The 27,121-nt window shown below is 37.1% G+C and overlaps 2 protein-coding genes across 6 annotated transcripts; one reads left to right on the top strand and one right to left on the bottom strand.

The window, feature by feature from the left end:
- Nucleotides 1-375: 375 nt before the first annotated feature.
- Nucleotides 376-7,128, bottom strand: LOC149027124 (phosphoribosylformylglycinamidine cyclo-ligase, chloroplastic-like). 4 transcript variants are annotated; one of them, XM_089159438.1, is made up of 9 exons: nt 6,927-7,128; nt 3,436-3,861; nt 2,214-2,308; nt 2,034-2,135; nt 1,867-1,926; nt 1,338-1,510; nt 1,007-1,109; nt 763-921; nt 376-668 (listed from the first exon to the last, which is right to left on the bottom strand). In XM_089159438.1, the coding sequence occupies exons 2-9, from the start codon at nt 3,770-3,772 to the stop codon at nt 504-506; spliced, it is 1,194 nt and encodes a 397-aa protein (XP_089015564.1). In that variant the 5' UTR covers nt 3,773-3,861; nt 6,927-7,128; the 3' UTR covers nt 376-503. The 4 variants fall into 4 exon arrangements, with proteins under 4 accessions (XP_089015564.1, XP_089015581.1, XP_089015573.1 ...); XM_089159455.1 differs by lacking the exon at nt 6,927-7,128 and adding an exon at nt 5,866-6,540; XM_089159447.1 differs by lacking the exon at nt 6,927-7,128 and adding an exon at nt 5,689-5,835.
- A 10,029-nt stretch (nt 7,129-17,157) lies between these two features.
- LOC149027123 (calcium-transporting ATPase 4, endoplasmic reticulum-type-like) lies at nt 17,158-26,812 on the top strand. Of its 2 annotated transcripts, XM_089159406.1 has the most exons (9): nt 17,158-17,606; nt 17,779-19,339; nt 19,786-19,855; nt 19,950-20,071; nt 21,490-21,771; nt 22,003-22,380; nt 24,143-24,252; nt 25,500-25,728; nt 25,838-26,812. In XM_089159406.1, exons 2-9 carry the CDS (start codon nt 17,894-17,896, stop codon nt 26,417-26,419), a joined length of 3,219 nt encoding a protein of 1,072 aa, XP_089015532.1. In that variant the 5' UTR covers nt 17,158-17,606; nt 17,779-17,893; the 3' UTR covers nt 26,420-26,812. The 2 variants fall into 2 exon arrangements, with proteins under 2 accessions (XP_089015532.1, XP_089015524.1); XM_089159398.1 differs by having other exon boundaries at nt 17,159-19,339.
- Nucleotides 26,813-27,121: the final 309 nt, after the last annotated feature.

Raw genomic sequence — 27,121 nt, 5'->3', positions numbered from 1 at the left:
GAATGCTTTTGTTATTTGGAACATGATAAACTTCATTACTACCCAGTGCTTGGAACACCATAACTGAGGATAAGCACCTTAATGGTGGTGCAGAGAATAAGACCACTCACAATGAGAGTGTGAGACCCACATAGTCAAAGTAAGTGAAAACAAATTACAAGGATCCAATGTTAGGGAAAATTAGTCAATCACCTGGTCCATTCTCTGTTTTCTATGTGATTTTACTAAAATGGTTGGAAATTTTTAATTTTCCTTTTTTACAAGATCAACCTAAGTTGGCAAAAAGTCAATGTATGCCAACCTTCCAGGAGGTAGTAAATTTAGAGAGAAACGGAAATTTGTGTCACAAGGAGATCAATTGATGCCAAAGCAAACAACATTATCAAAACGCTCCACAAAATTATATTGGATTATTTCGTATTGATGTAGCCAATCCATGTAATTGGGATAAGTTATTGGCTGTTAAACTACAAAAAAGATGTTTATAAACATCTTCTGATATTTTATTGGTAAATTACAGATTCACCTCTTATGACCTCACCTATAAGGTATGCAGGATTCCTCTTCTCTGCTAGAATTTTCACTGAAGTCTCCGGACTAACAACTAAAACCATCCCAATGCCCATATTGAAGGTTCGCCTCATCTCAGCATCTTCTATTCCTCCAGCCTACACAAGAGGAAATAATCAAATATAGAGAAATATGAAAGGTGAAGTGAGCTAGTGATTGAATTCAAAAGCTCTCTATTTCTTGATGTTTCACCTCTTTGATCCATCTGAACACTGGAGGGATTTCCCAAGAATTTTTGTAAATGGCTGCTCCAAGACCTTTTGGAAAAACTCGAGGTATGTTATCAGTGAAGCCACCACCAGTGATGTGGGCTATTCCCTTCACACCACCCAAGCTGATGATGTCAAGCACCTTTTTACAAGAATAGAAAGAAGATTAGGAATGCTCATTTATGGGACCAAGAAGGGGAAAAAACAAATGCGAAGTGGAGTGTGACCTGCTTAACGTAGATAACAGTTGGTGCCATCAGAGCTTCACCCAAAGTGATGGATTCACCAGGAAGTTGGTCCTTCAAAGAAAGCCCACTATGGGCAAGAACCCTGTAAATAAGTCAAAAAGTATATTAATAAGAAATTTCAATTTTGAAGTAAGGGAAGAAAGAGAAGGAGAACTCAGAAAATGAAATTGTTCCAAAACAGTGCACGGAACTGTCTCCCTCTTAATAAATAGTTACTGAGCATACTTGTACAGTAATAAAAGCAAAATAAGCCTATGCTAATGGAAATAGAGATAATCAAAAGGAAAGGATTTTCTTAACCACAATGGACCTTCTGACAAGAAAGAACCCATTAGAATGGACTCCACTAGATGGAAGTCCGATGAGAATATCTCCCTCCACAATGTTTTTCCCATCAATCACTGAATCCTTCTCTACAATGCCAACAGCAAAACCACTGAGATCATATTCTCCATCGGCGTAAAAATCTGGCATTTCAGCTGTCTGCAAGGCAAGGATAAGTTATCTTTTGAGGAATGAAGAATTTTGTTCTTATCCAAACTTCTTCTTTTTTTTTTTTTTTTTTTTGGGGGGGGGGGTGTGGCGGATCTACACTTTCCAGTTTCCACCATATCCTTCCTTGCCATTAAAAAAATATACATATTATAGTAGATGAGACAATTTCAGCCATATAATAGAATCGTGTTTCTGACATGTAAAAGCCTTTCCTGTGAAGCCCCCCATGTGGTGTTTCCATTTGCTATATTATTGTATACAACAGATTGACTTATTTATTTCCTTTTACTTCATCATGTTAAACTGAAAATAAAGAACAAGTTCTGGCAAAGTGACACAAGTACCTCTCCACCTAGAAGAGCACAGTCGGACTGTTGACATCCATCAACAATGCCTTTAATAACCTAAATAAAAAGTGGAAATCAAAGACCCATTTTCTGTCAGACGAACCAGCACGGATATAAGATCCCTACTCATGATAAGAAACTCAAACAAGTAAGAAAACCACTACCTTTTCAGCAAGGTCAACATCAAGGTGGCTTGTGGCAAAATAATCAAGGAAGAATAATGGCTTTGCCCCAGAAGTAACAACATCATTGACACTCATAGCTACCTGGATATTGGAAACGTTTATAAATTTTAGTCCATAATGTCATAATGCCCGATGAAAGAGCCAAATTTCAGATCATACCAGATCAATCCCAATAGTTTCATGGATTCCAGTCTCAAATGCAAGTTTGAGTTTGGTTCCCACACCATCAGTGCCAGCAACAAGATATGAATCCCCTGTTCATAAAACTAATGGTGAGAAGAAAATTTAGCAAGCTGAGAAAAGCATAAGTCTCATAAGCAACTGGAATCTTTAAAAGAGGATAAAACTTTCTTCAGGAAATCAATTAGAAGCAGCTTTTTTCAAAAACATATCGCACACATAAAGGAAAAACTTGAATTTGCTTCTATTTTATTGCTTTTCTTATTCAAGGAAGCAATCTATTTTGACTAATTCAATATTAAATCACAACTATTTGTTTCGTTTTGGCCTTTTTTGCTTCTTCTTTTTTTCCTTCTTTTTTTTTGAAGGGGGGGGGGGTTGGAAGGGTTTACATTTATTTTCATTTTGCTAGGGAAGTAGACACCTTAGATCAACAAACTCTTTATAAGCTACTTATCTGAAAACTGTTATTACTGCAGTAAGGTCTACGGGCATCAAACGGCTGGTTTGAGTCCAGCTGAACCATTTTTGGGTCAAGCTGGAACGGATCTGACAAGGTAGGTTTTGGTGCTTTTCACTTCTTAACTTTGCATAGGATTCTAAACCAATCAAGATCCAACAAATACAATTATAAAACTAGAAACCGGATAAACAACTGTAACAGCAGCAGTAGCTCTGGTGGTGGTAGTCAACTCATTAAAGGCCATGTTGGAGATTCAATGCGTAAACAATCAAAGCATACAATTGGAAACAGAGTTGACACGGTTCTTATTCATCCATCAGAATGAACCGACCAATGTTGTAACGTCGACCAAAGCAGTGAGGACATGATCAGCCCAACTCACTAGTACTTCCAAGCTTCAGAACTTTTGGTAGGTCATGATCCTATCAGTAAACATATCTCTCCAGTGACAAATGTAGATGGTTAGGGAGGAGGGCTTAGAACTGTCTTCCTCGGTTCTTAAACTCATCTTGGTTTCTAAACTGATAGTGATCAGATGAAGAAAATGACACAAAAATGGGAACCAAAGCAGACCAAAACTGAAACCTACTGTTCCATTCACTTTTTGGTGTTTACCCCATAAAACAAAGTTCTTTACTTGTAAATGAATAAAACAAATTCTCATAAACAAGAACAACCTTAGAAGTGAAAACTGAAATGGAGGGGAAAAAATAGGGACAAGCTTAAGAAGAATAATACCTAGCGGGAAAAGGCCACCAAAGCCTCCAATACCCGGAGCCATCTTAGCAATCTTTCGAACTAGCTCCGACCCGGCATCAATGTCAACACCCGCATCCTTATATGTTAGACCACCTCCCACATCATTAATCTTGGAATTTGAGATTAAGGACCTCTTCATGTCTTTTCCTCTTCCTACTTCATCAGTCATGAACCGTAAGCAAAGTTGCTTAGAGAGAGGCATAATACTGGGTTTGCAGATAGAGGGCTTTGAGGAGAAAATTTTCTTATCAGAAGCTCTATTACAGACCGTGACAGAGTGGACAAACTCTGCATTTGATCCACAGCTCATACTCATGGCAACAAGAGAAAAGGACACCAGAGAGCTCTAACTTTAGTTGCTTGGTAAAGGTCTAGTCAACTGATGTCTTTTTCCAGTAATGTGAACTGCAAGAAACATTGCATCTTTGAATTTGTTCAGAGATGATTAAAAATTTGACACAGAAAGTTTAAGATTTTTGGAAGTAAAAAATGTAGATTTAGATAAGAAGCACAGCTTATTAATGTATTATCAATTAACATATCAATCATGACATACTATTGCAGCTTTGATTATTACAGAGAATCCAGACAAAACACACTAGATTTGTCCATGGGTAAGGCTTAGGGTCTCCCATTCATTAGAAAGTCAAATCAGATCAGGTAATTCTCCCAACTCTTTCAAATATAGAACTATAAGAACACCATGCATCATCACATAATATTAATAAGGTAGTTACAGTTTACAAATCACTAAAACTGGAAAAGTAGAGTAAGTAAAAGTACTTCCTGAATGTGATGTTCAAACCTAGAAAAATAATACAATGTGAAGTAAAATCAGGGGCCAAAAATAAGATATCAGAATAAAAAGTTTGATTGGAGAATCACAGGCTATTAAACCTAAAATTTTGTTTTGGCACTTATACATCAAACACCAACTAGATAAGCATTTTGCAGTAACATGAATCATAAACCATTAAGTCAAAAGTTTGAGTCCAGCATATCCACAGAGAGGGTGATTAAACTATTGAAAGTTGCAATTGAAAACAAAAGTCATGAAAAGCTAGATTGTGGAATAAATCATAAATAAATTATTAGAGTGGTATGAAGAGAGATTAAGCACTAATCTGGAAAACTGCCAAAGCATTCAAGGAATACAATTAAGTAGTTATACCATTTTAGTAAGCATAGTTGCCAGGGAAACACTACATATAACAAGACACTGCCTAACTAAAAAACTTGCTAGACTACAGTTTATGCCATGGGATTTTATGTTCAATAAAATTACAGAAAAAAAAAATTTTATAGGTTTCTAAAATGTGAAATAGCTTTTTGATGCAAGTATACATGCTGCTCCTATAAGACTGTAACCACAGCCAATGCCACCATAAATTAAAGTACATACATTTACTGGTTTAACTGTAGACTACAGTAATCTACAGTAAGGAAGCATCCAGCAACAATAGCATATTCTAAAAGGATTACTTTACAACATGCACATATCATCAATATAAACAAATAATTGTTCTCAAGTTTGACTCAAGTGGTTACATAGTTTCTGGTTATCCAATCCAGGCAATAAGTTACGCTGATAGTACAAGTCTGTAGAATTTCAAGGCAACAGAACTATTAAAGAGAGGAACAAAAGAACTATCATGGAACAAAAGAAAAATCAGAGCAATAACATAGCATCATTATCTTCGTACAAGCACCCAACAGTAGCAGATTAAATGTAGCCACCATGATTAGGACACAAAAAATCTAGTACAGAATAGCATTGTAATGAAAAAATCCAAATGAATCACAAACTATACAGTAACCTAATCAAATGGATGATCTGCAAACACCATATACAAAACCATAGGCTCCACAGCTAAGACAACATGATTTTGAAATGGGGAAAAATCCAAATATAGGAGTAAATCAATAGAAACTTGTTAAGAAAATAATCTCAAATTCAACAATTCTAGCGAATATGGCAAGTAAGGACCAGAAAGAAATTATATATATATATATATATATATATATGTCTCAGAAGCAATTGACACAATCACTCATAATTGCTCAAGGCATTGGATATTCTCCCAAATGCCGTTCCTACAAAGGAGCATTATGGAACCTGATTTCCAATCATCCTTGGTAAAAAAAGAAAGATGGTCTAACCACAACATATAGTGTAACATAATAGAAAACAAAAAAATATAGTGAATCACAGGGATATAAGAGTTCCATTACCCTTAAACATAGTTACAAAACCCAGAAGTTGAAGAGGAAACATTATCTTTCTCCTATTCGCCTTCCATTAATACAGTCTCATGAATCGAAACAGAGAAAACTACCAAAGGAAAAATAACAGAGACTACCCAATCAAACATTAGTTAAACAGAGGAGGGAAGAAAAAGAAACCAATACCGAGTCACTAAGGAGATTGTAGCGGAACCTCCACGCGAGATAGAAGCATAAAGCGTTCTTCAAAGATTAAGTTTTTCCAAGCTTACCGTTACTATTCGGAGAATGAAAACATGGGAAAAAATTGTCTGCTGTGCATAACAGCATCACAGTTTGACACGTGTGATATTCTTTATTAATGGATGGCTCAGATTAAAAAACTAAATTTTAAGTGAAAGATACCGTGATAATGATCCGTTTTAGCCATCCCCATTCCCCACCCGTTTCTAAAAAAGGGAAAACCGACCCAGAAAATTTCCCATTTCAACTCCATCGTCTTCCCTCTCACTGCCTTCTTCCATGGTCTCTTCCTCATCTCTGGCTTTCTTCTTCATTGTTGTTCCTTTTTATCTGAGAACCTTTTTCTTCATCTCTTTCTATTTAATGGACACCATTGATTCTTGAATACATCCTCAACTAGCAAAAGCACCTCGCTCTGGCAAACAACATAAATCAAGAACTTATAAATTTGGCAGATGCCTCTCTATCCCTGCAACTTTTGTAATCAGAGGCTCAAGCGTTTGCCAAGAAGAGCTCATGTGTTTCCCGGCATTTTCAACTCGCCCTAACTTGTACAACTTTAAAAATATCAAATAGGAATTACTCGCCTTAACTCTCACATTGCAGCATTACCAAAAAAAAAAAAAAAAACTCTCACATTGCAGGAAAAGCAAGGACTCCTATAAAGCTAAACCAGAAAGTCGAGAAGAACTACTTTAAACGTGATGAAATCAAATGAATTCTGAGTGCCAAAAGCACTGCCTACGATTATAAGATAGACCACCAGCCACAAGATTTCAGAAAGCGGTTGGGGTTTGAAAATCCTCACTCTAAATAGAGAAAACTTCAACCAATAGAAAACATTGAGTTGAAGCAAGAGATATACACAGAGTCAGGATTCCAAGATAAAAAAACAAATCAAACAAAACATCAATCTGTCAATCTAAAAAATTAAAAAAAGAAACTAATAAACGAAACCACACTGCGGCAAAAATTCCATAGTGATCAAGATCTAGCGATCTTACCGTTTATCAAACCTCTTTCTGCACACAAAACCAGTAACGACCACAGCAGAGGCAAAATGCAGATAATATTACCCTAAGCATTTCACTAGCAATTCATCTTGGGGAAACAAGGAATTCTACCACTAGTCTGTAGAGATGGAGGAAAGAGAACGAGAGAGAAGGAAAGAAGTTTACAGTCGGTTTTTCGTTTTTCCTTTTCTGAGAATCGGGTTTTAGAAACAGTGCAGTTGGTTAAAACGGGTCATAAATATGGTATTTCTAACTTAAAACATATTTTTTAATCTAAATTAATTAAAAATATGACAAGTGTCAAAGCAGACAGTTTTTTTCCAAAAATGTGTAAGTGATGTATTTCAGAGTGATGATTATAAAGCCATGAATGAGTTCAAAAGAAGGTGACGCTCTTCGTTAATCATAATTCATAAATGTGATAATTTGTGCGGATTTTTAGCGTCTTTGATTTGATTAGTTTACCAGTAGTTCTATTTTCTTTTTTAAATAATGCCGGTAATTTTTTGACCAAAAAATGCCTGTAATTCATTACTATAATTTTGATAAACAATATTCAAGGGTTATTATTAAAAATTGGTGTAGACTAATTTTAATAAAGGACATTAGAACCCCAAGGGGTGGCTCAGTTGGTAATAGGCCAATGCTTCCACATAAGAGGTCAGACTGGTAATAGGCCAATGCTTCCACATAAGAGGTCAGACTTCGAATACTCTCGGAGATTTCTTTATTAATTATATAAAAGCTCCCCTAAGGATGTCATGGTGCGCGCAAGCTAGCCCAGATGAACCTCAGATCCAAAAATAATAATAATGGACATTGGATATTTATAGAACTCACACCTGAAAATATTATAACCAGAATCAATGGAATTGAATTGGAAATACATTTTACCAAAACAAACAAAAAAAAAAAGAAGCATTGAAAATACATCTAGTTAGAGAATTTATTTTTAGGATAAATGGGGGAAAATAAAGAATTTATATGAACGATATGGGATTGAGTGAAAAACATGTTCTGCACAAATGACAAATATTGATGACACAAATGTTGGTTCGTGGGATTCCACAACTTCTCGTCGTGGTCGTGGAGGGATTATAAAGACTTCCTTTGGGTCTTTTATAGTTGCTCGCATGAAAGCAGGTTGGGCTTTATCTACACAGCAAGTAGAGCTGGAGGCGATATACGACATCATTCAAGTGATCTCTACTATAGGGATCACGAATATCAAGCTCTTTTCTGATTGTCAGGCCGTGGTCTCTAGTTTACATGGTCATTCTAGTGCTTTAGATTTATACTGTTCCAACTTACTTCGGCTTATTCAGACCTCTTTGATGAGGTTTAACAACTGTGTTGTCTTATATATTTCTAGAACAACGAATATTGAGGCGGATTTCTTGGCTAGGGGGGTCCTGTTGTTTAGGTTTGTCTAAAGTTTGGTGGATGCAACCACCTAGAGGTCTTGACCATTTGTATTATGTTTCGGCTGGGAGGATTTTCCTAGACTTGTTTCTTTGAATGCATTTCCTTTTATGTGTTTGGCCAAAAAAAAAAAAAAAACATGTTCTCGTCATGAGACCAAATACCCCTACTCAAAAAAATAAATAAATAAAAAGAAGAAAGATAAATTGGTTACTTCTCGTGTTCTTATGCCTTCTCAATCTTGCAACATATTATAATTTCTCCACTCATGTGTGGAGAAACTACTTAGGATGCATTTGTTTGCAAAGGTGTGGCAGGAAGAAAAAAAACATATAGGTCCTATTTATAGTGGAATGAGGGAGAATGAAAGAAAAGGGTTTTGTTGAAAGTAATAGTGGTGGGTCTTACTCTTTATTTTTCCCAATTTTTCCACAAAGTCCTACCAAATATGTGGGGTTTTAAAATGGTTTGGGGTGGGAAAGTTGGGCTACAACATCACCAGGCAAGTTTTTTTCTCTCACTTTCCCACACCAAGCAACAAAACAATCTACCATTTTGGAATTTAAGGGAAAAGTAAAAAATCTACAAATTTTTTAAGAATTTTCCCACCCTACCTTTATTCCTGCAAACAAATGCAGCCTTAGTGACTTAAAGTCCAATAAATCATTTGAATCTTCTTCAAGTCAAAAGCAAAGCTTCACCTTTTTCTTTTTTATATTATATAATTTCGAGCAAATTGCACCCGCACTCCAAAATGGTTAAAGCACTGACATCCCACTTTATGTTTAAAAAATATAATACCTTAAAATTGAATTTTCATTGGATATTTTTGTTCAATTTATCACTGAAAAGAGTTAAATTACTATTTATTTTATTTCAATTCCTTATAATAAAATGTGTCTAAATGGTTTTCAATAACAAATTTGACAAATATATTCAATGAAAATCTAATTTTGAGGTCTTTGTGTTTTTTAAACATAAAGTAGGATGTCAATGCTTTAAGGCTTTCATTTTAGGGTGCCAGTACAATTTATTCTATAATTATTTAAACAATGTATTTCAGAGGTAAAAAAAACTGCTTGATGTGATATGTGCCCGTTGTTATCTAAAAAAAATGTAACATGCGAGCATATATAAGTGTCCATACGAGTTCAAATAGGTATCCCAAAAAACAAACAAAAAATTACATGTTAGCTATTTTTAGTTTTTCTATAATAAAAGTAGCCATTCAATAAAACGTCATGGGCTGCCATGCCAAAAACACACCTTGTACGTAGAACTGCGTCGACAAGCGGAAAGAGATTGAGAATTTGTCAATATCAGTTTGTGGGGCCAGCATATGTCATGGTCAATTTTAGATGTTGACATTCAATGGGAAGCACAAATTCACATTGTTTACCATTTGTAGTGTTGTGGACCTGTGGTTCCCACAATTAATGGGGATTATGACACGTGTCAATAAATTATTCGACAACCACAATTAAAATCCTTATTATAAAATAAAAACTACCTTTAATAATTTCTTAAAATATTTATCTCCCAAATTTCAAATATTTTTCTCTTATTTTTCCTTATTTTCACAACTGATAATCATGCTGCGCCTGCGAGGGAGGAAGATCCACCGTGATGCCTTTGTAAACCTAATTTCTCATGTTTAAAACAATATCACTTACACTATTAATGGATGAATTGAAGAAAGAGGACAAAAGAGGTTGAATAACCCTAATAATAATATAATTATTAAATTGAAAATAGAGGGAAAAATCCGGTTGAAGCCGAATGACTTGCGAGCTTGAGGAATACGAGTGACTGTGAGTGAAGGGTATTATTGTTATTGCCATGAATATGAGATTTATACCCGTTTGGTTGTGAAAATCTCTAGATTCATGAAATATAGAGATTCATCTTTTTACACTAAAAATGTGAATCTATAGATTTATGGGTAACGCTAAATATTTGCGCATTCACGAAAATTACAGATGAATCCACAGATTTCATTCCACATATTCAATTAACGAAAAAGTTAATTTTATAAATTATGACTCTATAGATTTGAAATCTCTAGATATTTGAAATCTCCATACTCATTTAACCAATCAGGCCCATATATGTAAGCAGAATTTTGTCTCTATGTCGATGAATTCTAGGCGAACTTTGCCGATTCGCTAAGTTTGTCACGGGACAAACTGACAAATTTTGTTGAAACTTTCATACATTAGTTTCACCCCATAAATAGTGAATGTTGTATAATTTTATCTATTTTTATTATTTTAAAGTGTTTAACATCTATTCTCAATTTTATTTTTATTTAAAAAATATAAAAATCCTCAAAATCCATAATAGACAAAATGTCTATTTGTCTATTATGGATTAGGAGTAAAAAAATTCATTTTCGTCAAGTTCACTTAGGGCCTGTTTGGTTACATGAGTCTGGAGATTTCAAATATCTAGAGATTTCAAATCTATGGAGTTATAATTTATAAAATTAGATGTTTGGTTGTGGAATGAAATCTGTGGATTCATCCTAAAAAACTATTTGATCGACGTGATTTTTGTGAATGTACAAATGTATAGCTTTTTTGAAATCTCTGGATTTCACCCCTTACCCATAAATCTATAGATTCACGTTTTTAATGTAAAAAGGTGAATCTCTAGATTTCATGAATCTAGAGATTTTTACAACCAAACGGGTATAATTCTCAGATAAATGGGTTTCTTGGGGAGGATGATATGATTAATAAGGAGGGAGCTTGTCAGCCGAGATTGACAGATGGACTGCTTGCTCGGCTCCCAACACACATAAACATTTAATATGGCAATGAGCCATTAAATATTCGTGTGAACAAAATGGACTTGTATTATGTGTCATTTTCCTAGCCATTAAAAATTTGCATGAACAATGCATTGGTGATTTTTTTTTCTTTCTTTGTTTTTGTTAGGAAAAAGGAAATATATTAAGTTTCATAACAGATATATCAGATATTCATGTTTACAACATCTGTGGAATGCACTTGTGTTGCTTGTCATTTTCTAAGCCATTAAATATTTGCTCGGAGAAGTCTGTCAATTTCTTATCTTATTAAGATTGACTAAACAACCGTTGCCTGAGTGAAGCATTGAAGTTTCGATATTGCATAGATGAAGTTTTTAAGAAGGGACACTGGCAAAAGATGCATCAACTCGGTGTGGCATTTACCCTTGCTGACGATGACGAATAAGAGAATCCCCTGAACTCCACGGCGTTCCTCTTTCTCTTCTTCTCTTATGTTTTTCCATTCTCTTCTCCCCTTTTGCCTATCTTCGGAGCATGGAGTTTTTTTCTTTTTCTTTCTCCTTTTCTTGTTTTGTGCTCTCGATTTAAGAAATGTCATCCAGATTGATGGATTGAAAATCTAACCGTTGCTGGATAAGAGAATAAGTTGTTTCAGCAAAATATCTAAGAAGCATACCAAATGCCATTTGGATAGATAAATGACAATAATGCCCCCACCTCCCTTCACCCATCATCCATCTATACGTCGCCAAAAACCAATCACACCACTATCGAAAACCACCACACCCCCTCCCCCCAGCGGTGACCAACTGCCCCTATCCATGAAGCCGTTTCAACCCCTAAAACTGAGATAGAAGATGTTTAACAGAGAAAGTAGAACATGTTGAAGATAAATCGATTACAAAAATTGCAAATACAAAAATGAAGGTGTCACCAAAAACCTCCAAAATCAAAATTGGAATCGAAATTGTTTTCCTTCTTATCATCCTCATTCTTTGCTTCATTGGCTTCAAAGTCAGAAACTAGAACATGTTGAAGATAAATCGATTACAAAAATTGCAGATACAAAAATGAAGGTGTCACCTAAAACCTCCAAAATCAAAATCGTCTTCCTTCTTATCATCCTCATTCTTTGCTTCATTGTCTTCAAAGTCAAAAACTCAGATCCTCTCAGCCATTGTGGACAGTGTTTCGCTGGAAATTCATTCCCAATTCAAGGTCGAGCTTATATCACTTTAGACCTCAAAATCCTCAGTCACAACCCTAAGCATGCATGTTTTAAGCACGACTTTAGTGTCACCATCATGTACTGCCATGGAACTCAAGTTGTTGTGGATGATCTTTCTCCTAGCAAAGTTCCTGAAACTGAATCCGATTAATCTTCAGGCTAACCAGTTCTTACCTGAATTTCTTACTCTCTACACCGATTTGGGTGAACTTTAGGGTTAGAAAGAGAGCAAATAATGAATAGAAACAGAGATTATCTTACTTTCCACTATCCATCTGCAAAAGTAGAGAAATTGGTTGCAAGTGACACTAAACCCACAATGCCCACCGAAAATTTCACACTCCAGACAATTTATGTATATTCCCCAGTTCAACTTAAACCCATATTGCAATTTGCAAGGCCCTAGCATAAAGCTAGAAATAGATAGAGACGCTTTAATTTTGGTGGTTTTCTTATAATTTTGTTTCATACATTATTGTAGTTGTATTCTCTCGTTCTGCAACTTTTTGAGAAATTCATAGAAGTTGAAGCAAGCAAAGAATAAAACATGAAAGCTGGGTTTAGTACAATCCCACAAACATTAACCCTAGAGGTGGCCAGCATTCTGAATCACTCAATCGCCCGAAACAATTCGTCAGAATCACGGCCAAACCACGCCACTCCGTGTCGCCACAATCCTTTTGGCATATTTATCAAATGAGGGGTATTATTGTCATATTCATGTTTTGAGAGCATTTGAATGATTTAAATAAGGGAAGGGTATTTAAGTATTACAAATCATTTAACTTGTAATTATCATGCATATAGGTGCCATGTAATTTTTGAGATAATAATAAATAATCACTAGTTTCACTCAAAAAATAGTGAATGTTGTAAATACTAAAAATTAGAGAAAAGTGCATTGAGTCATTGACATCTCAAAATAGAAACCTTAAAGGACTGACACCCTACTTTATATTTAAAAAATAAACCCTAAAATTAGATTTTCATTGGATATATTTGTACATTTTACATAAAATGGAGTGTGTCAATGCTTTAAGGCCTCATTTTGATGTGTTAGTGCAATTTGCTCTAAAAATTAAGAATAAAAATAAATTAAATAAAATAAACCCTAAAATTTTACACATGGCAATAATTTAATGGTGCACATAACTACATGATAACTGGAGCCAGTGAAAATCCGGAATACACAACCTCGAAGGGTGATTAGTGTGTACGGTTCATAAATTATATGGTTGTTCGTTTCCACATAGGAGATCAGAGTTCGAATCTTTTTGGAACCAAAGGCGTAGCTCTGCCTATATTAATTATATAAAAGCTCCCCTAAAGATGTAATCGTGGTGTGCGTACGCCTGCCTATATTAATTATATAAAAGCTCCCCTAAAGATGTAATCGTGGTCTGCGTACGCCTGCCTATATTAATTATATAAAAGCTCCCCTAAAGATGTAATCGTGGTGTGCGACGAACCTTAGATAAAAAAATATAAAAAATCCGGAATTCACATTGAAAATGGGATAATACGTGAAGTGAGTAATTGGTAAAATATTCTTATCCAACAGTTTGGAGTGAAGTACAGCGTGCCCGTGTCGTTGACTTTGTTTTGAAAATGCGTGATTAGTGTGTACGGTTATTTGGATCTACATTGTGTAATCGAGACTTGACAGATAGCTTTCTTCCTCACCTTCGCCGCCTCTGATAATAATAAAATAATGAAATGCAAAGTAATTCAATTAAGATACCTAAAACTCTAAAAAAGTAGATAAAAAGAGAACGGTGTTGTTGTATCGGAATATCGGATGGTCAGACAGTCACCACGTCACTTGTTGGGAAACGCGAGATCCATAACTTATGGAAATGGATTTCCGTGCTGGGAAACCGAATCAAACATGTAAACAGAAGGAAACTTCGCATTAACTTCGGGTTTCAAAACTCAAAATCTAACCGCATCACTATTTACACCAAAAGAAACAAAATAAAAAAAGGAAAAGGAAAAGTTTTTGATGATTTTAATATATTTTAATCTAATTTATAAATTAGTCAAGTTGATGATAGTATTATATTTTCTCCATGAAGATTAACCCCGTTCCAAACATACGACTTGTTAGGGAGATGGAGATTTTGATTTCTAACTTTCAAGTTTGTGAATAACTTTGATAGTATTATATTTTCTCTTGAGGATGTAATTGTGGTGCGTGTAAGTTGGCCAGGGTGAACATAAAAAAAAAAAAAAAGATAGGATGGGTTAAGCTTTAGGGATCCTTACTTGTAGAATATTGTCAAGTTATGCAAATTAGCCTCGAAAGTGTGAAGTAATCCCGATGCGTAGCCTAATCCCTAGGGAGGACAGAAGAATTTGGGGTCTAGCAAGAAGTGGGATCTTCTCTGTAAAATCTACGTACCACCACATCCTAGATTTGAGAGAGAGGGAAATAAGCAATCAACCATCATCAGTGGTCTCCTATAAAGCTAAGGTTGATTTGGTGGTACGGAAAACATTTGGAATTATCATTTAGCCCCAAAAATCAAACATATGTTATGGAGAGCGTGTGCAATAGTTTTACCTTCAGCGGTTGAGCTATCCAAGAGAATTGAACACTTTGATCCTCAATGTAGCATATGCTATGAGATAGAATCTATTTATCATATCTTGTTGGATTGTCAGTTTGCTCACAGGGTATGATTCGCATCACCTCTTTCTTTCTTGCCGTCGGCCAATCCCATGGTGCACAAGGCGATCAACGAATGGAAGAGTTGTCTACTGAAGGACAAAAAGGGTTTTGAGGAAGCCTCATCTCATGTATGCTGGAGAATCTGGAAAGTGAGAAACGCTCTTATCTTTGAGGGTGTGCAGTGGACTCCGGAGAAGGTGGCTAAGAAGGCGATGGCTGAGGCGTTGGAATTTTCTAGATGCTCCGGCGAGTTGAACAATGCAGATAGCCATGATCGAAGGGAGGGAGCTTCTTGTGCTTTCGATTCGGTGGATGTGTCCTCCACTTGGGTTTGTGAAAATCAATGTAGATGCTGCACTCAACAGGGAGGGGAGTGGGCTGGGCTTTGTATGCAGGGTGGAAGGCCCATTAAAGGGTTTGCAATCCTAGCCCAGTTCGATACGACTTTAATTGGTGAGATTTTGGCGTTCCGTGAAAGGTATTTTAATAGCCTTGGAGGAGGGTTTTTGCAATGTCCTGATGGAATTGGATTCTGCATAAGCGATCAAGTTCGTGACCAAGCTAGAGCTGATTCTAGTGGACATACAAAACTTAGTGTGGGATGTGGTGATTATTGCATCTGGTTTCAGAATATTTATTTATTTCATGTTAAAAGAGAGTAATGTTGTGGCTGACTTCCTTGCTGGAAACGCTGTGTCCGTATCGTGCCACACTCTTTGACCTTAATTGGATCCTTAGTTTATAAATTTGTGTAATCTTGATGCCTTGTGTGGGTGGCACTTTAAAATATAGACATTTTTCTACACCCATATATATATAGAGAGAGAATTATGAGCAGAAGAGTTCTATAATGTGAATTATCATTGCTCTATATTTTCCACCTATTTAGCCGTCTCTTTCGATCAATCATTTGTTTCCTAACGAATCTTATCATTTTTTTTTTAATAGAAGCTAATCTTATCACTTGAGCTCACTTATATTAATATATTATCACCATTGTTATGCTGACTTATCTCTCGTGCATTTATATGATATTGCATTTCTCTAATATTAATATAACCTTTACAAGGATTTTTATAACATCAATTTTTTTTTCAGAATTTTTTTTTTTTATAACATCTAAGGTTCATCCGGGCCAGCTTGCGTGTACCTTGATTACATCCTTAGGGGATGCTTGTTGTCCGCAAAGGTCGAACCCGTGACCTTCATTTATCTCTGGATGAAGGATACATGTACATCAATCACATCAGATTAAATTAAAATAAATTTTTTTTTTGTCTTCTAAATCTTACCTCAACCTTTGAAGGTAACTGATAGACGTATGTCCATCATCCAAAGGGAAATAAATGGCCTATCTATTTATAAAAAATTTATAAAAAATTGCATGATAAAATTCTAGCCTAACAAACACTCTAACTTTCATAATTTATAATATTTTCTTCAATGCATTTTATTGTGTTTCTGCTATTGTGAAAACATTATTTGACTTACATAAAAGAATTTAGAATTGAAAATGTATTAAATAGTGCATTTTTTGTTTTCATGCTGTACATTATTGATCCATAATTCATTTAAATATACACATCAAACCCACTAGTCAATACCTCTACCTCTTATACAATTCCTACCTAGTATGCATCAAATTTTCAAACGAACGACCATATAATTTATGAACCTTAATTTAATTTTATTATTTGATTCGTTTTCTCCATCAGAGAACAATTGATACAAGTAATCCGATGGTGCATTTATTGTTTTCATATGGTACATCATTGAACCATAATCCATTTAAATATAAATATCAAACCTACCCTAGTCAATACCTCTACTTCTTATACAATTCCTATCTAGTATTCACAAATTTCAAATGTACAAGCATATAATTTATGAACCTTAAGTTAGTTTTATATTGGTTTTCCGGTGGCTGCCATCATTGACACGTCACCATTATAGTTTTTTTTTTTTTGGGTAGAATCACCATTATAGTCTGACCTGCATGGTTTTTTTAATCCAGAAGAAAGTACAAAGCAGCTTCTTCTCATCGTTAGGGTTCCAACGAGTCAAGGATGATGGGGTACGTTTTGTTTTGGAGGGTAGTAATTAATTAAATAAAGGGTTTCAGAGGTGAAGAATTCGAAGATGCCAGAGGAAGATGCCTTTAATGCAATGAAAGCTCTCGGCAACTTCTTCAGTTTGGCGACTTTAGGGACTGTTTGGTTCCGTTCCATTTTAACTGTTAAGAACAGGCTCACACGTTGCTTGAAAACTGGTGAGTTGAGAGGCTAGACGCCTAGACCTTTATATGAGCGATTGAAGCGCTCTTTTTCAGATTCTCTCAGCAAGAAACGTGTTCTTTTCTTCTTCAATTTTTGGAGGACCCCCTTCACTTCTTCTTCTTCTTCACGTTTTGGAATCTGAAGTAAGGAATAGAAGGAACGAAACCGGTTAAAGTACACAGGGAAGAGCAGCAGAGATGCAGAGAAGCAGAGATGCAGAGCAGTTTTTCTATCTGAGACATAGCGAAGACCTATATAGTTTCGATAACTTGAGGAGCATGAGAAGCTCCTTGTGTATCTGGTAATCATGACCTTGAAATCTTCCAATTCTAAGAAAGCATTTGCTCGCAATTGGAATTTTCTTCTTTCCATCAGTTGATTTCTTTTTCCGTAACTATTGGATGCAAAAATCCATTCAGATTAAGTTGGATTTAATTTTGGTATTGGTTAGGGTTTCTTTTCCGTTATTGCAGATCAATAGATCATAGGGGAACCTTTGCTGGTTTTCCGTCGAATTTCACCGAAAGGTTCTTCCTTTTGTCTCTGTTAACACGATTTCTTATCGAGTTCTTATTTTACTGAATCTCGATGGGAAAAGGAGGGCAAGATTATGGGAAACGTGATGACAGTGGATCGAGATCCACTGACAAAGAAGTTTTCCCGGCATGGGCCAAAAACGTTGACCAGTGCCTAAAGGAGTACAAAGTCGATAAAGATGTTGGCTTGACTTCGGACAGTGTCGCGAAGCTGCGTGAGATCTACGGCTTGAACGAGTTGGAGGAACATGGGGGTCCTTCCATATGGTCTCTCATTCTCGAACAGTTCAACGATACTCTTGTTCGGATTCTACTTGGTGCTGCCGTTATTTCATTCATACTCGCTTGGTACGGTGGCAGTGAAGGGGACAAGATGGAACTTACGGCGTTCGTCGAGCCCATTGTGATCTTCCTGATCCTGATTCTAAATGCCGCAGTTGGAGTCTGGCAGGAGAACAACGCCGAGAAAGCACTCGAAGCTCTGAAGGAGATTCAATCCGAGCATGCCAGGGTCATTCGGGACGGTAAGCAGATTCCTGATCTACCTGCAAAGGAACTTGTCCCGGGTGATATTGTTGAGCTTAGGGTGGGCGACAAGGTTCCTGCTGATATGCGGGTTTTGAGTCTAATAAGCTCCACGGTGAGGGTCGAGCAAGGGTCATTAACGGGGGAGAGTGAAGCTGTTAACAAGACCACTAAGGTGGTCCCCCAAGACACGGACATTCAAGGGAAGTGGTGTATGGTTTTTGCCAGCACTACGGTTGTGAATGGAAATTGTATCTGCTTAGTCATCCAGACTGGCATGCACACAGAAATCGGGAAAGTTCATTCCCAGATTCACTCTGCTTCACAGAATGAGGAAGATACCCCATTGAAGAAGAAGCTTAATGAATTTGGAGAGCTCCTTACTGCCATTATTGGTGCTATATGCGCTCTGGTTTGGCTCATCAATGTAAAATACTTCTTAACTTGGGATTATGTGGATGGTTGGCCCGCCAACTTTAAGTTCTCTTTTGAGAAGTGCACATACTACTTTGAGATTGCAGTAGCGTTGGCTGTTGCTGCTATTCCTGAAGGATTACCAGCAGTTATTACAACTTGTTTGGCTCTTGGAACACGGAAGATGGCACAGAAGAATGCACTTGTGAGGAAGTTGCCTAGTGTGGAAACACTAGGCTGTACAACTGTGATTTGTTCTGATAAGACAGGTACATTAACCACTAATCAGATGGCTGTGGCAAAGCTTGTGGCGATGGGGCCTAGTGCAGGTAAAACCAGGACCTTTAATGTAGAAGGGACCACGTACAACCCTCTTGATGGGAGGATTCATGACTGGACGACTGGTGTTATGGATGAAAATCTTCAAACAATTGCGACGATTGCTGCTGTCTGCAATGATGCAGGTGTTGCAGAATCTGGACATCACTATGATGCAGGTGTTGCAGAATCTGAACATCACTATGTGGCAACCGGCTTGCCCACTGAAGCAGCACTCAAGGTGAGGCCTTCATATTTTCATGCTCTTTTGTATTCTTCCTTGTGTCATCTATGCATGATTTATTATACTTTAATTGCCAGTACTATGTTGTAATGAACTGAAATGTGAAGCAAGGCCTCAACTTTTAGCATAGAAATATAATTGCAAAAGGAACTGCTGCCCATTTTGGTTTTTGCTTTCCTAGATGCTTCTCTATAGCGCTGAAAGTTTTGAACTATCTTTCCCGGTTGTTAATAGTTGGGGGTGTAGAGATATTAACAATAGGGGAACTGTTGCTTGTTTTGGCTCTCGCTTTCTTGTAGATGCTTTGCTATAGTGCTAAAGGTTTTGAACTACCCTTTCCAGTTATTGCTTCATTAGATATATAGATCGATAGATAGAAAAAAAGAAGCTATATATTTAATGTGGTGAGGTTCCTTAATGACTCTCTTCCTTTTTCTCTTCAGGTTATGGTGGAGAAGATGGGGCTTCCTGAAGGGTTGTCTGACTCGTATCGTGGTTCTGCTGATCCGTTACGTATGTTGAATCCTTGTGAACTTTGTTGTGCTTCTTCATGTATATGTGTATGGATAGTTGTATATCACACTTTCAATTTGCATTGTTGTTAAAGGTTGTTGTCAACATTGGAATAAAATTGAACGTCGTATTGCAACTCTTGAGTTTGATCGCGATCGCAAGTCCATGGGAGTTATAGTGAAATCAGCTTCTGGGAGGAATTCATTACTTGTGAAGGTATGGACACTAAATCTGTTTGTGTGTGTGCGTGCGTGTGCAGTTGTGGGTGTTTTATGTTGTTGTGAACCTGGTTCTATGGCCTTTGTTTTCTCCAAAAAATAATGCGAAGAAAGTATTTCTTTGTGCTTGCACATGGGTAATTTTTTGCTTATTCCATCTATTGAAATGTTAAGTTAGAATGGATGTATTGTTTGCTTATTTTGATTTTTGAACATTTACTTTGTCACAGCGAATTTTGCTGCCAATGACCGTCAAGCTTCATGTGTTTGGCTTTGTTTTGTACACAGCTTCTTGTATGCATGCTAATTTTTATAGAGTCTTCTGTAAGCTTTCAGCATAATGGATGGCACTTGATATATGTTTGGTCATTTCATGCATTTTCTTGGAATTTATAGTGTATTGGTCTCTTAAAATTGGAGTTTTATCGTCTGCTGCTCGATGTTGAGATCATGCACCTGTCATTCTTTGAATGTCCACATTTCAAAGATTTGTGGACTTTGTTATGGTTACTAATCAATAGATGCTTGCATCAATTCCAGTTTCAAATTCATAGGATCAGCATCTATAGAATCGTGGTTGATTAAAATTAACTTGTTGGTTATCCTGATCTGGTGAATTGATTTTCCTGATAAGAAGGATTCCGAGGAGTCTTTTTAAGGATTTTTTTTTATATGTAGGCTTTTTTTTTTTGGGGGTGGGGGGGGGGGGGGAATTAGTCCCAAAATCTTAGAACAGTGAAATCCAGATGATTCCATTTTCAAGGCAAATTTGATAAGTCTATGGAAGTCGCCTAAGCAATATCCAATCATTTGTTAATAGGTGGAATTAAGTAACCAAACACATTATAAGAAATTCACATTGGAGTTCTGAGTAGTGGGTAATAGCATTACCGCAGCCCTTCTTTTATATGATCATTTTACAGATGACCATTTTGATTCCGTATATGGCATACACAGTCTTATTTATTGATTTTTTTTGTTTTTTTACCAAACTTGTTTGCATCAAGTCCTAACCGCCTTCCAAAAGCAGATGGTTGTCCTGGATGGTGTGGATGGGGTAGAGGGTTTTCAAAATTTATGAAAACAGAATTGATTTACCAGGGAAGACTTTCTTTTACCTAATTGTAATTTTCTATGCTGTTACTTATGTCTACTTCTTTTCTTCAGACATGTTCATTTACATGGTTACTTTATGTTTATTGAAAGTTTCTATGTTGACTAAGGTGGGAGGACATGTCCCACGTTCTAAGAAAAGAAAAGAGGAAGAGGGGGGGGGGGGAGGGAGATAGAAAATACATGTGCTTTTAGGTGGAAGCAAATGCTAGCATGGATACCCTTGCTCCTGTGTTTAGGTTTTCTGCTCATTTTTCAAGTCCTTTCATTTATGTGAATATTGTGGTTCTTGTTTTCTGGCAGGGTGCAGTAGAAAATTTATTGGAAAGGAGCTCCTCTGTTCAGTTGCATGATGGTTCTGTGGCAGAAATGAGTGAAAGTACAAAAGACCTTATTCTGCGGTCCCTTCATGAAATGTCCACATCTGCATTGCGTTGTCTTGGTTTTGCTTACAAGAAGGATATTGCTGAGTTTGCAACATATGATGGTGATGAAGATCATCCAGCTCATAAACTCTTACTTAATCCATCTAATTATTCGTCAATTGAGAGTGGTCTCACTTTTGTTGGTTTGGTGGGATTGAGGGTGAGTTGGCACATACTCATTGCTAAAAATTTAACCATCCTCTCTGGCTTCTCTGTTGGAGTGTTGGGTTCACCCTTCTGATTATTGAAACATTCTCTTATGAACTAACAGCATTTATCCGCTTATTCCTAGCACCACCCTCCCCCCAACCCCAAATACCCAAAAAAGAAAAGAAAAAAAGGAAGGTGTGAAATTGAGGATACTGAATGTTTTGATCTAATCATTTTACAGGATCCTCCTCGAGAAGAGGTGCATGAAGCAATTGAGGATTGCAGAGCAGCTGGCATCCGTGTTATGGTCATTACGGGGGATAACAAAAATACAGCGGAAGCTATTTGTCGTGAAATTGGTGTTTTTGGACCAAAAGAGGATATTAGCTCAAAAAGCTTAACCGGAAAAGAATTTATGGAACTTCATGATCAGAAATCCTATTTGAGGCAAAAATGCGGCCTTCTCTTCTCTAGGGCGGAACCACGACATAAGCAAGAGATTGTGAGGTTGCTCAAAGAAGATGGGGAGGTGGTTGCGATGACTGGGGATGGGGTGAATGATGCCCCTGCTCTGAAATTAGCTGATATTGGGATTGCCATGGGCATAGCTGGAACTGAGGTATGTTATTTTTGGTTTCTAATTGTTGTATCTGCTCCCTAGGCTCTGATGGAACTTACCAGCAGATGTAAATATTCCCAGTTTTTTAAATCAGTTAGATTATTTCCTTTTATTTCTATTAATTTCTATTAATTTCTATAAAAGCATCGAGCTTGAGAGGGTTGTGGCATGCTGGTGTTTAAAGAGTCTTTAATAATCTTGTATGGGGTTCTAATGACCTTTTTTTTTTTCTTGCCGTGTTTAGAGGTCTACTGTAGTAGTGTCTGGGGATTGATATCTTTCACCTAGGGTATTTCTGTTGTAGGAAAAACATGAAGAAGAGGTCAAAACTTTGTTCATGTGAACAGTCCTATTTTGCCATGGTGATAATATTACTAGAAGATCCTTGGTAGGGCCAGATGCGAATAATTAGCTGCTGATTTTGTTTTCAGACTATTTCCTTGGTAGTACTCAAGTGTCTATTATATTTATTATAGCATTTGGTTGTATTATAAGACATGACTAAGTCTTTAATTCTGGTTAGTTTCTATTTTTCAGAATTTTCTATTGTTACTAGTTTTGCTTGGTTTAGTAGTTACTATTTGCTTGCTTTCTAATTTGTAAGCTAAGTTACTTCATTACATCCAGCCTCTTTTTAATAGGTAGACAATGAATTATGAGGCATGCTTGCACCTTGTTTTAGCAGCTGGGATAGCTGTGGTTGAGAGACCAGGGCTGAGAAAGTGCATCTCACTACCCCCTTTCTTCTTCTTTCTCCTCTTCCTCCTCCTCTCGTCCCACTTAATCAATACTGCTGTGCTGGGTCTGTGTCTGTAATGAGCACTGTGAGAGTGTACTTTGAAGACCAGAACCGAGCCTCTGTCAAATTATTCTCAGTAGTTGGTGCTGTTATACAACCTAAGTAACTTAATCAATACTGCTGTGCTGGGTCTGTGTCTGTAATGAGCACTGTGAGAGTATACTTTGAAGACCAGAACCGAGCCTCTGTCAAATTATTCTCAGTAGTTGGTGCTGTTATACAACCTAAGTAACTTAATCAATACTGCTGTGCTGGGTCTGTGTCTGTAATGAGCACTGTGAGAGTGTACTTTGAAGACCAGCACCGAGCCTCTGTCAAATTATTCTCAGTAGTTGGTGCTGTTATACAACCTAAGTAGGCTCTAGAACAGCTGTGGATTTGAAATTTCAGTTTGGTTCTTCCTGCAAGCTTCACACCTGAATTTTGTGCAATTTGTCCGCTGTTCCAATGGAGCTTTGGCAACTGACTCTAACAACCCAGGGCTACACTTGATCCTGACTTAGAGTTCAAAACTCTCACTGGTTTGCTAGATCTGCAGACCTCCTTTTTGTGAAATCTGTCCTGTATCCCAGCAATTTTCTGGTGAGAAATGGACTGATACTGGGAGGGTTTTCTACTGTTCCCTGGGCCTTCACTTGACCTTGGCTTCAGCCTCTACGCTGTTACAGCAGCACCTATTTCTGAGATTGTGTCGGGTCTTGACCATCAGAGTTGGACCAGATTTAGAGCAGGCACTCACCCCTAAAGACTAGTCATTGATCAGATTTGAGCTCCATTCCTATGGCTGGTTTGCTTAAAATTGCCTACAAACTACATGATCCATTTAAATCCCTTCTTTATACTTTCCTCCACATTTCCTAACACAAAACTTTAATTGTGTTCTTTAATTTGTTTGGTTAATTTACATCATTTGTTTTAAATATCTGTCTGACTATCTTTCTATTGCATCTTCTTTGTTTGTAGGTTGCAAAAGAAGCTTCTGATATGGTGTTATCAGATGATAATTTCAGTACAATAGTTTCTGCAGTTGGTGAGGGCAGATCTATTTATAACAACATGAAGGCATTCATCAGGTTTGCTTCCCCTTGCAATCCCCACTTTCTTTCTTTCTTTCCTCTTCTTCTCTTTTTTTTTTTTTTTTTTTTTTTGGGGGGGGGGGGGTTATGTGATGCATTTTATTCCTTAAGAAAAGGTACTTGCTAATGGAAAATTGTAAATTAGGTTAACAACTAATTTTACATGCACTTGCTATGGGAATGGGGCCTTTGTTTTTTCTAATTTGTAATTTAGTACTTTTGAGAATATCTATCTATTCTCCTATTTAGAGTGGTTAATGCAAGCAGAATGACAGATTCTGGTGTGAAAAGAAGAATGGGAATCTGCTTATGGCCCTTTACAAGGTTGTCCATGGTTTTCCTCAGGTGTGACATGCCTGGGTTACTTCTTTGGGAAGACTCTGGTCAATGGGGAATACCTGCAGCGGTTATCTTTTGAGAGTTGAAAACTCCTGGAGACGTGCAGTTGAATCAATTTGACTTTTTGACAATGAGGATTGCCCCCAAGGGACACTTGTTCACTTGGTTTTGCAAGAGTGTTTTAATTCATTTAGTATTATTTGCCACCCAAAAATTATCCATTCACATTTCACATTTATACTTCGGATAGCAGAGAAGGGATAGGCTTGGAATAAAATTGAAATAATGTGGAAAAGAGTACAAAAGAGAGTGGGAGGGGTAATATGGGAATTGCAACTTGAAAAGAGTAAGTAACATGAAGGACTCTTCTTCAGCCTTCATGAAGCAAAAACCTGTGAAGTGTTTACTGGTCTATGAGTGCCAAGAACTCTCCTGATAGGAGAATTCCAATGAAGTGAAAATAAGAAAGGAGAATCCCAATTCCTGATCCTCTTGAATGTTATCAACCGCTGACCATCAGCAATTCTTCCACCAGCCAATTAGGAATGAGGTTAGGAAATCAGTCCAGGCCACTGATATACGTGGTTCCAAATGCAGGTCGGATATCACCACACATGAAGTGTGGATGCCAAACTCTCCAGGTTAAGTTGCTTCAGGTTGGGTTTGAAATTTCTATGCTTTTATTTTCTTGTGTTCGTATTTGGTAGGGTACAGAGGACATATAGTAGGCTAGTTATTTTGATGGTCTTCAGTTTTTAAAAATTAATGTTTAAAGAATTCAGGTTGCCCCCGAAAAATGAAAATATGTGGTTCTTCTACAATTATTATCATAATTAATTTGGAGCTTCTGTTTCTCATTTTAGTACCCAACTATTTAGTATGGCTCAGATGTTATCTTATTGTAGGTACATGATCTCCTCAAATATTGGTGAGGTTGCCTGCATATTTATGACGGCTGCTTTAGGTATTCCGGAAGGCCTGATCCCTGTTCAGCTGTTATGGGTTAATCTTGTTACTGATGGTCCTCCTGCAACTGCCCTCGGATTCAATCCACCGGATAAGGATATAATGAAGCAGCCTCCTAGAAGAAGCAATGACCCATTGATCAGTGCTTGGATTTTATTCCGTTATCTGGTATCCTGACCTTTTCACAACCATCTTGTTGCTTCTCAAGTCTGCCTAAAAATATTCATTCTTGTGTTTACTCAACTTCTATCTTGTTTACTCTTAAAATATGGTGCAGGTCATTGGACTCTATGTAGGATTAGCGACTGTGGGTATCTTCGTTATATGGTATACACAGAGCTCGTTCTTGGGCATTGACCTGAGCAAGGATGGACACACACTAGTCACCTATTCTCAGCTTTCCAACTGGGGCCAGTGCTCTTCTTGGGAAGGGTTTACAGTTTCCAACTTCACAGCTGGGGCTCGGGTGTTCTCCTTTGATGATAATCCTTGTGATTACTTCCAGGCAGGCAAAGTGAAAGCAATGACCCTCTCCCTCTCTGTCTTGGTTGCAATTGAAATGTTCAATTCCCTGAATGCCTTATCTGAGGATGGTAGCCTCTTGACAATGCCTCCATGGGTCAATCCATGGCTCTTGCTGGCCATGTTAGTCTCGTTTGCATTGCATTTCATGATCCTCTATGTTCCCTTCCTTGCACAAGTATTTGGCATTGTGCCTCTCAGCGTCAATGAATGGTTATTAGTGCTGGCTGTTGCGTTTCCAGTTATACTGATTGATGAGATCCTCAAGTTTGTGGGGAGATGTATGCATGCTCCCAGCAGCAAATCGCGTAAAATGGAGAAGTCGAAGGCAGAGTGAGGTGTAGGGTTTTTTTGTTGTGGCATCAAATCATCCATTGTTGCAAATCATACATCAAGATCCCTCTACGTGTTGCATTTCCAATTGATCAAAAGTCCGTGTGGACAATTCCTGAAGGTTTAGGGTTATTGCAAAGGAAGATACGATACGGGGACTTGATTAAAGTATTTGAAGAAGCAGCCCCAACTTCTGTTTCTGTTTCTTATTTCCTTGATTCTTCTCTTAACATTTTTTTGTTCTTCAAGTTGCTTTGAGCTTTTCCAGAAGGCTGTTTGCCAATAATGTGCAGAAGTTAAAGATAACCCAAGTGTAAACACACCACAAATGATTAGTAATGGAACTACTTCATTGAATGCCTTTTTTACTCCCGTTGACATCCATTCTGGTTCTTATTGAGGCCAACATTATGGTCGCAAGAAGATTTTAAATCACAATAATCCTTGTGCGTGCAACGGTACTTTTATTTGAAAGTTTAGGGGTGAGTTATTCAATTTGAGCACTTGATCCTTAAGTTCAGGATTTAGTTCTAAAGGAGTAACCGTAGCCAGAGATCTTTCAAGTAACTTTTTGTGTCGATTCTTTGATATGCCACACTAGTACATAGTTGCAAGAGGCAGAGTCGTACTCAGTCGTTACACTAGCTTTGGTAAGAGTTTCTTAAAAATAATTACACAAGATGTAATTGAAATAAAGATTTATATT

This window comes from Hakea prostrata, chromosome 1 (genome assembly GCF_041222555.1).
Source record: "Hakea prostrata isolate BN-2017 chromosome 1, UWA_Hpros_2, whole genome shotgun sequence".
Lineage (NCBI taxonomy): Eukaryota > Viridiplantae > Streptophyta > Magnoliopsida > Proteales > Proteaceae > Hakea > Hakea prostrata.
This window is presented reverse-complemented; position numbering and strand designations above follow the sequence as displayed.

Excerpts from the sequence above, each read along its gene's own strand:
- LOC149027123 (XM_089159406.1), top strand. The coding sequence starts at position 17,894 with ATGGGAAAAGGAGGGCAAGATTATGGGAAACGTGATGACAGTGGATCG. Across the intron at positions 19,856-19,949 it reads TGGTTCTGCTGATCCGTTAC|GTTGTTGTCAACATTGGAAT; the intron begins GTATGTTGAATC and ends TTGTTGTTAAAG. Across the intron at positions 22,381-24,142 it reads TGGGCATAGCTGGAACTGAG|GTTGCAAAAGAAGCTTCTGA; the intron begins GTATGTTATTTT and ends CTTTGTTTGTAG.
- LOC149027124 (XM_089159438.1), bottom strand. The coding sequence starts at position 3,772 with ATGAGTATGAGCTGTGGATCAAATGCAGAGTTTGTCCACTCTGTCACG. Across the intron at positions 1,927-2,033 it reads ATGTTGACCTTGCTGAAAAG|GTTATTAAAGGCATTGTTGA; the intron begins GTAGTGGTTTTC and ends CTTTTTATTTAG. Across the intron at positions 1,511-1,866 it reads GTGCTCTTCTAGGTGGAGAG|ACAGCTGAAATGCCAGATTT; the intron begins GTACTTGTGTCA and ends CTTGCCTTGCAG.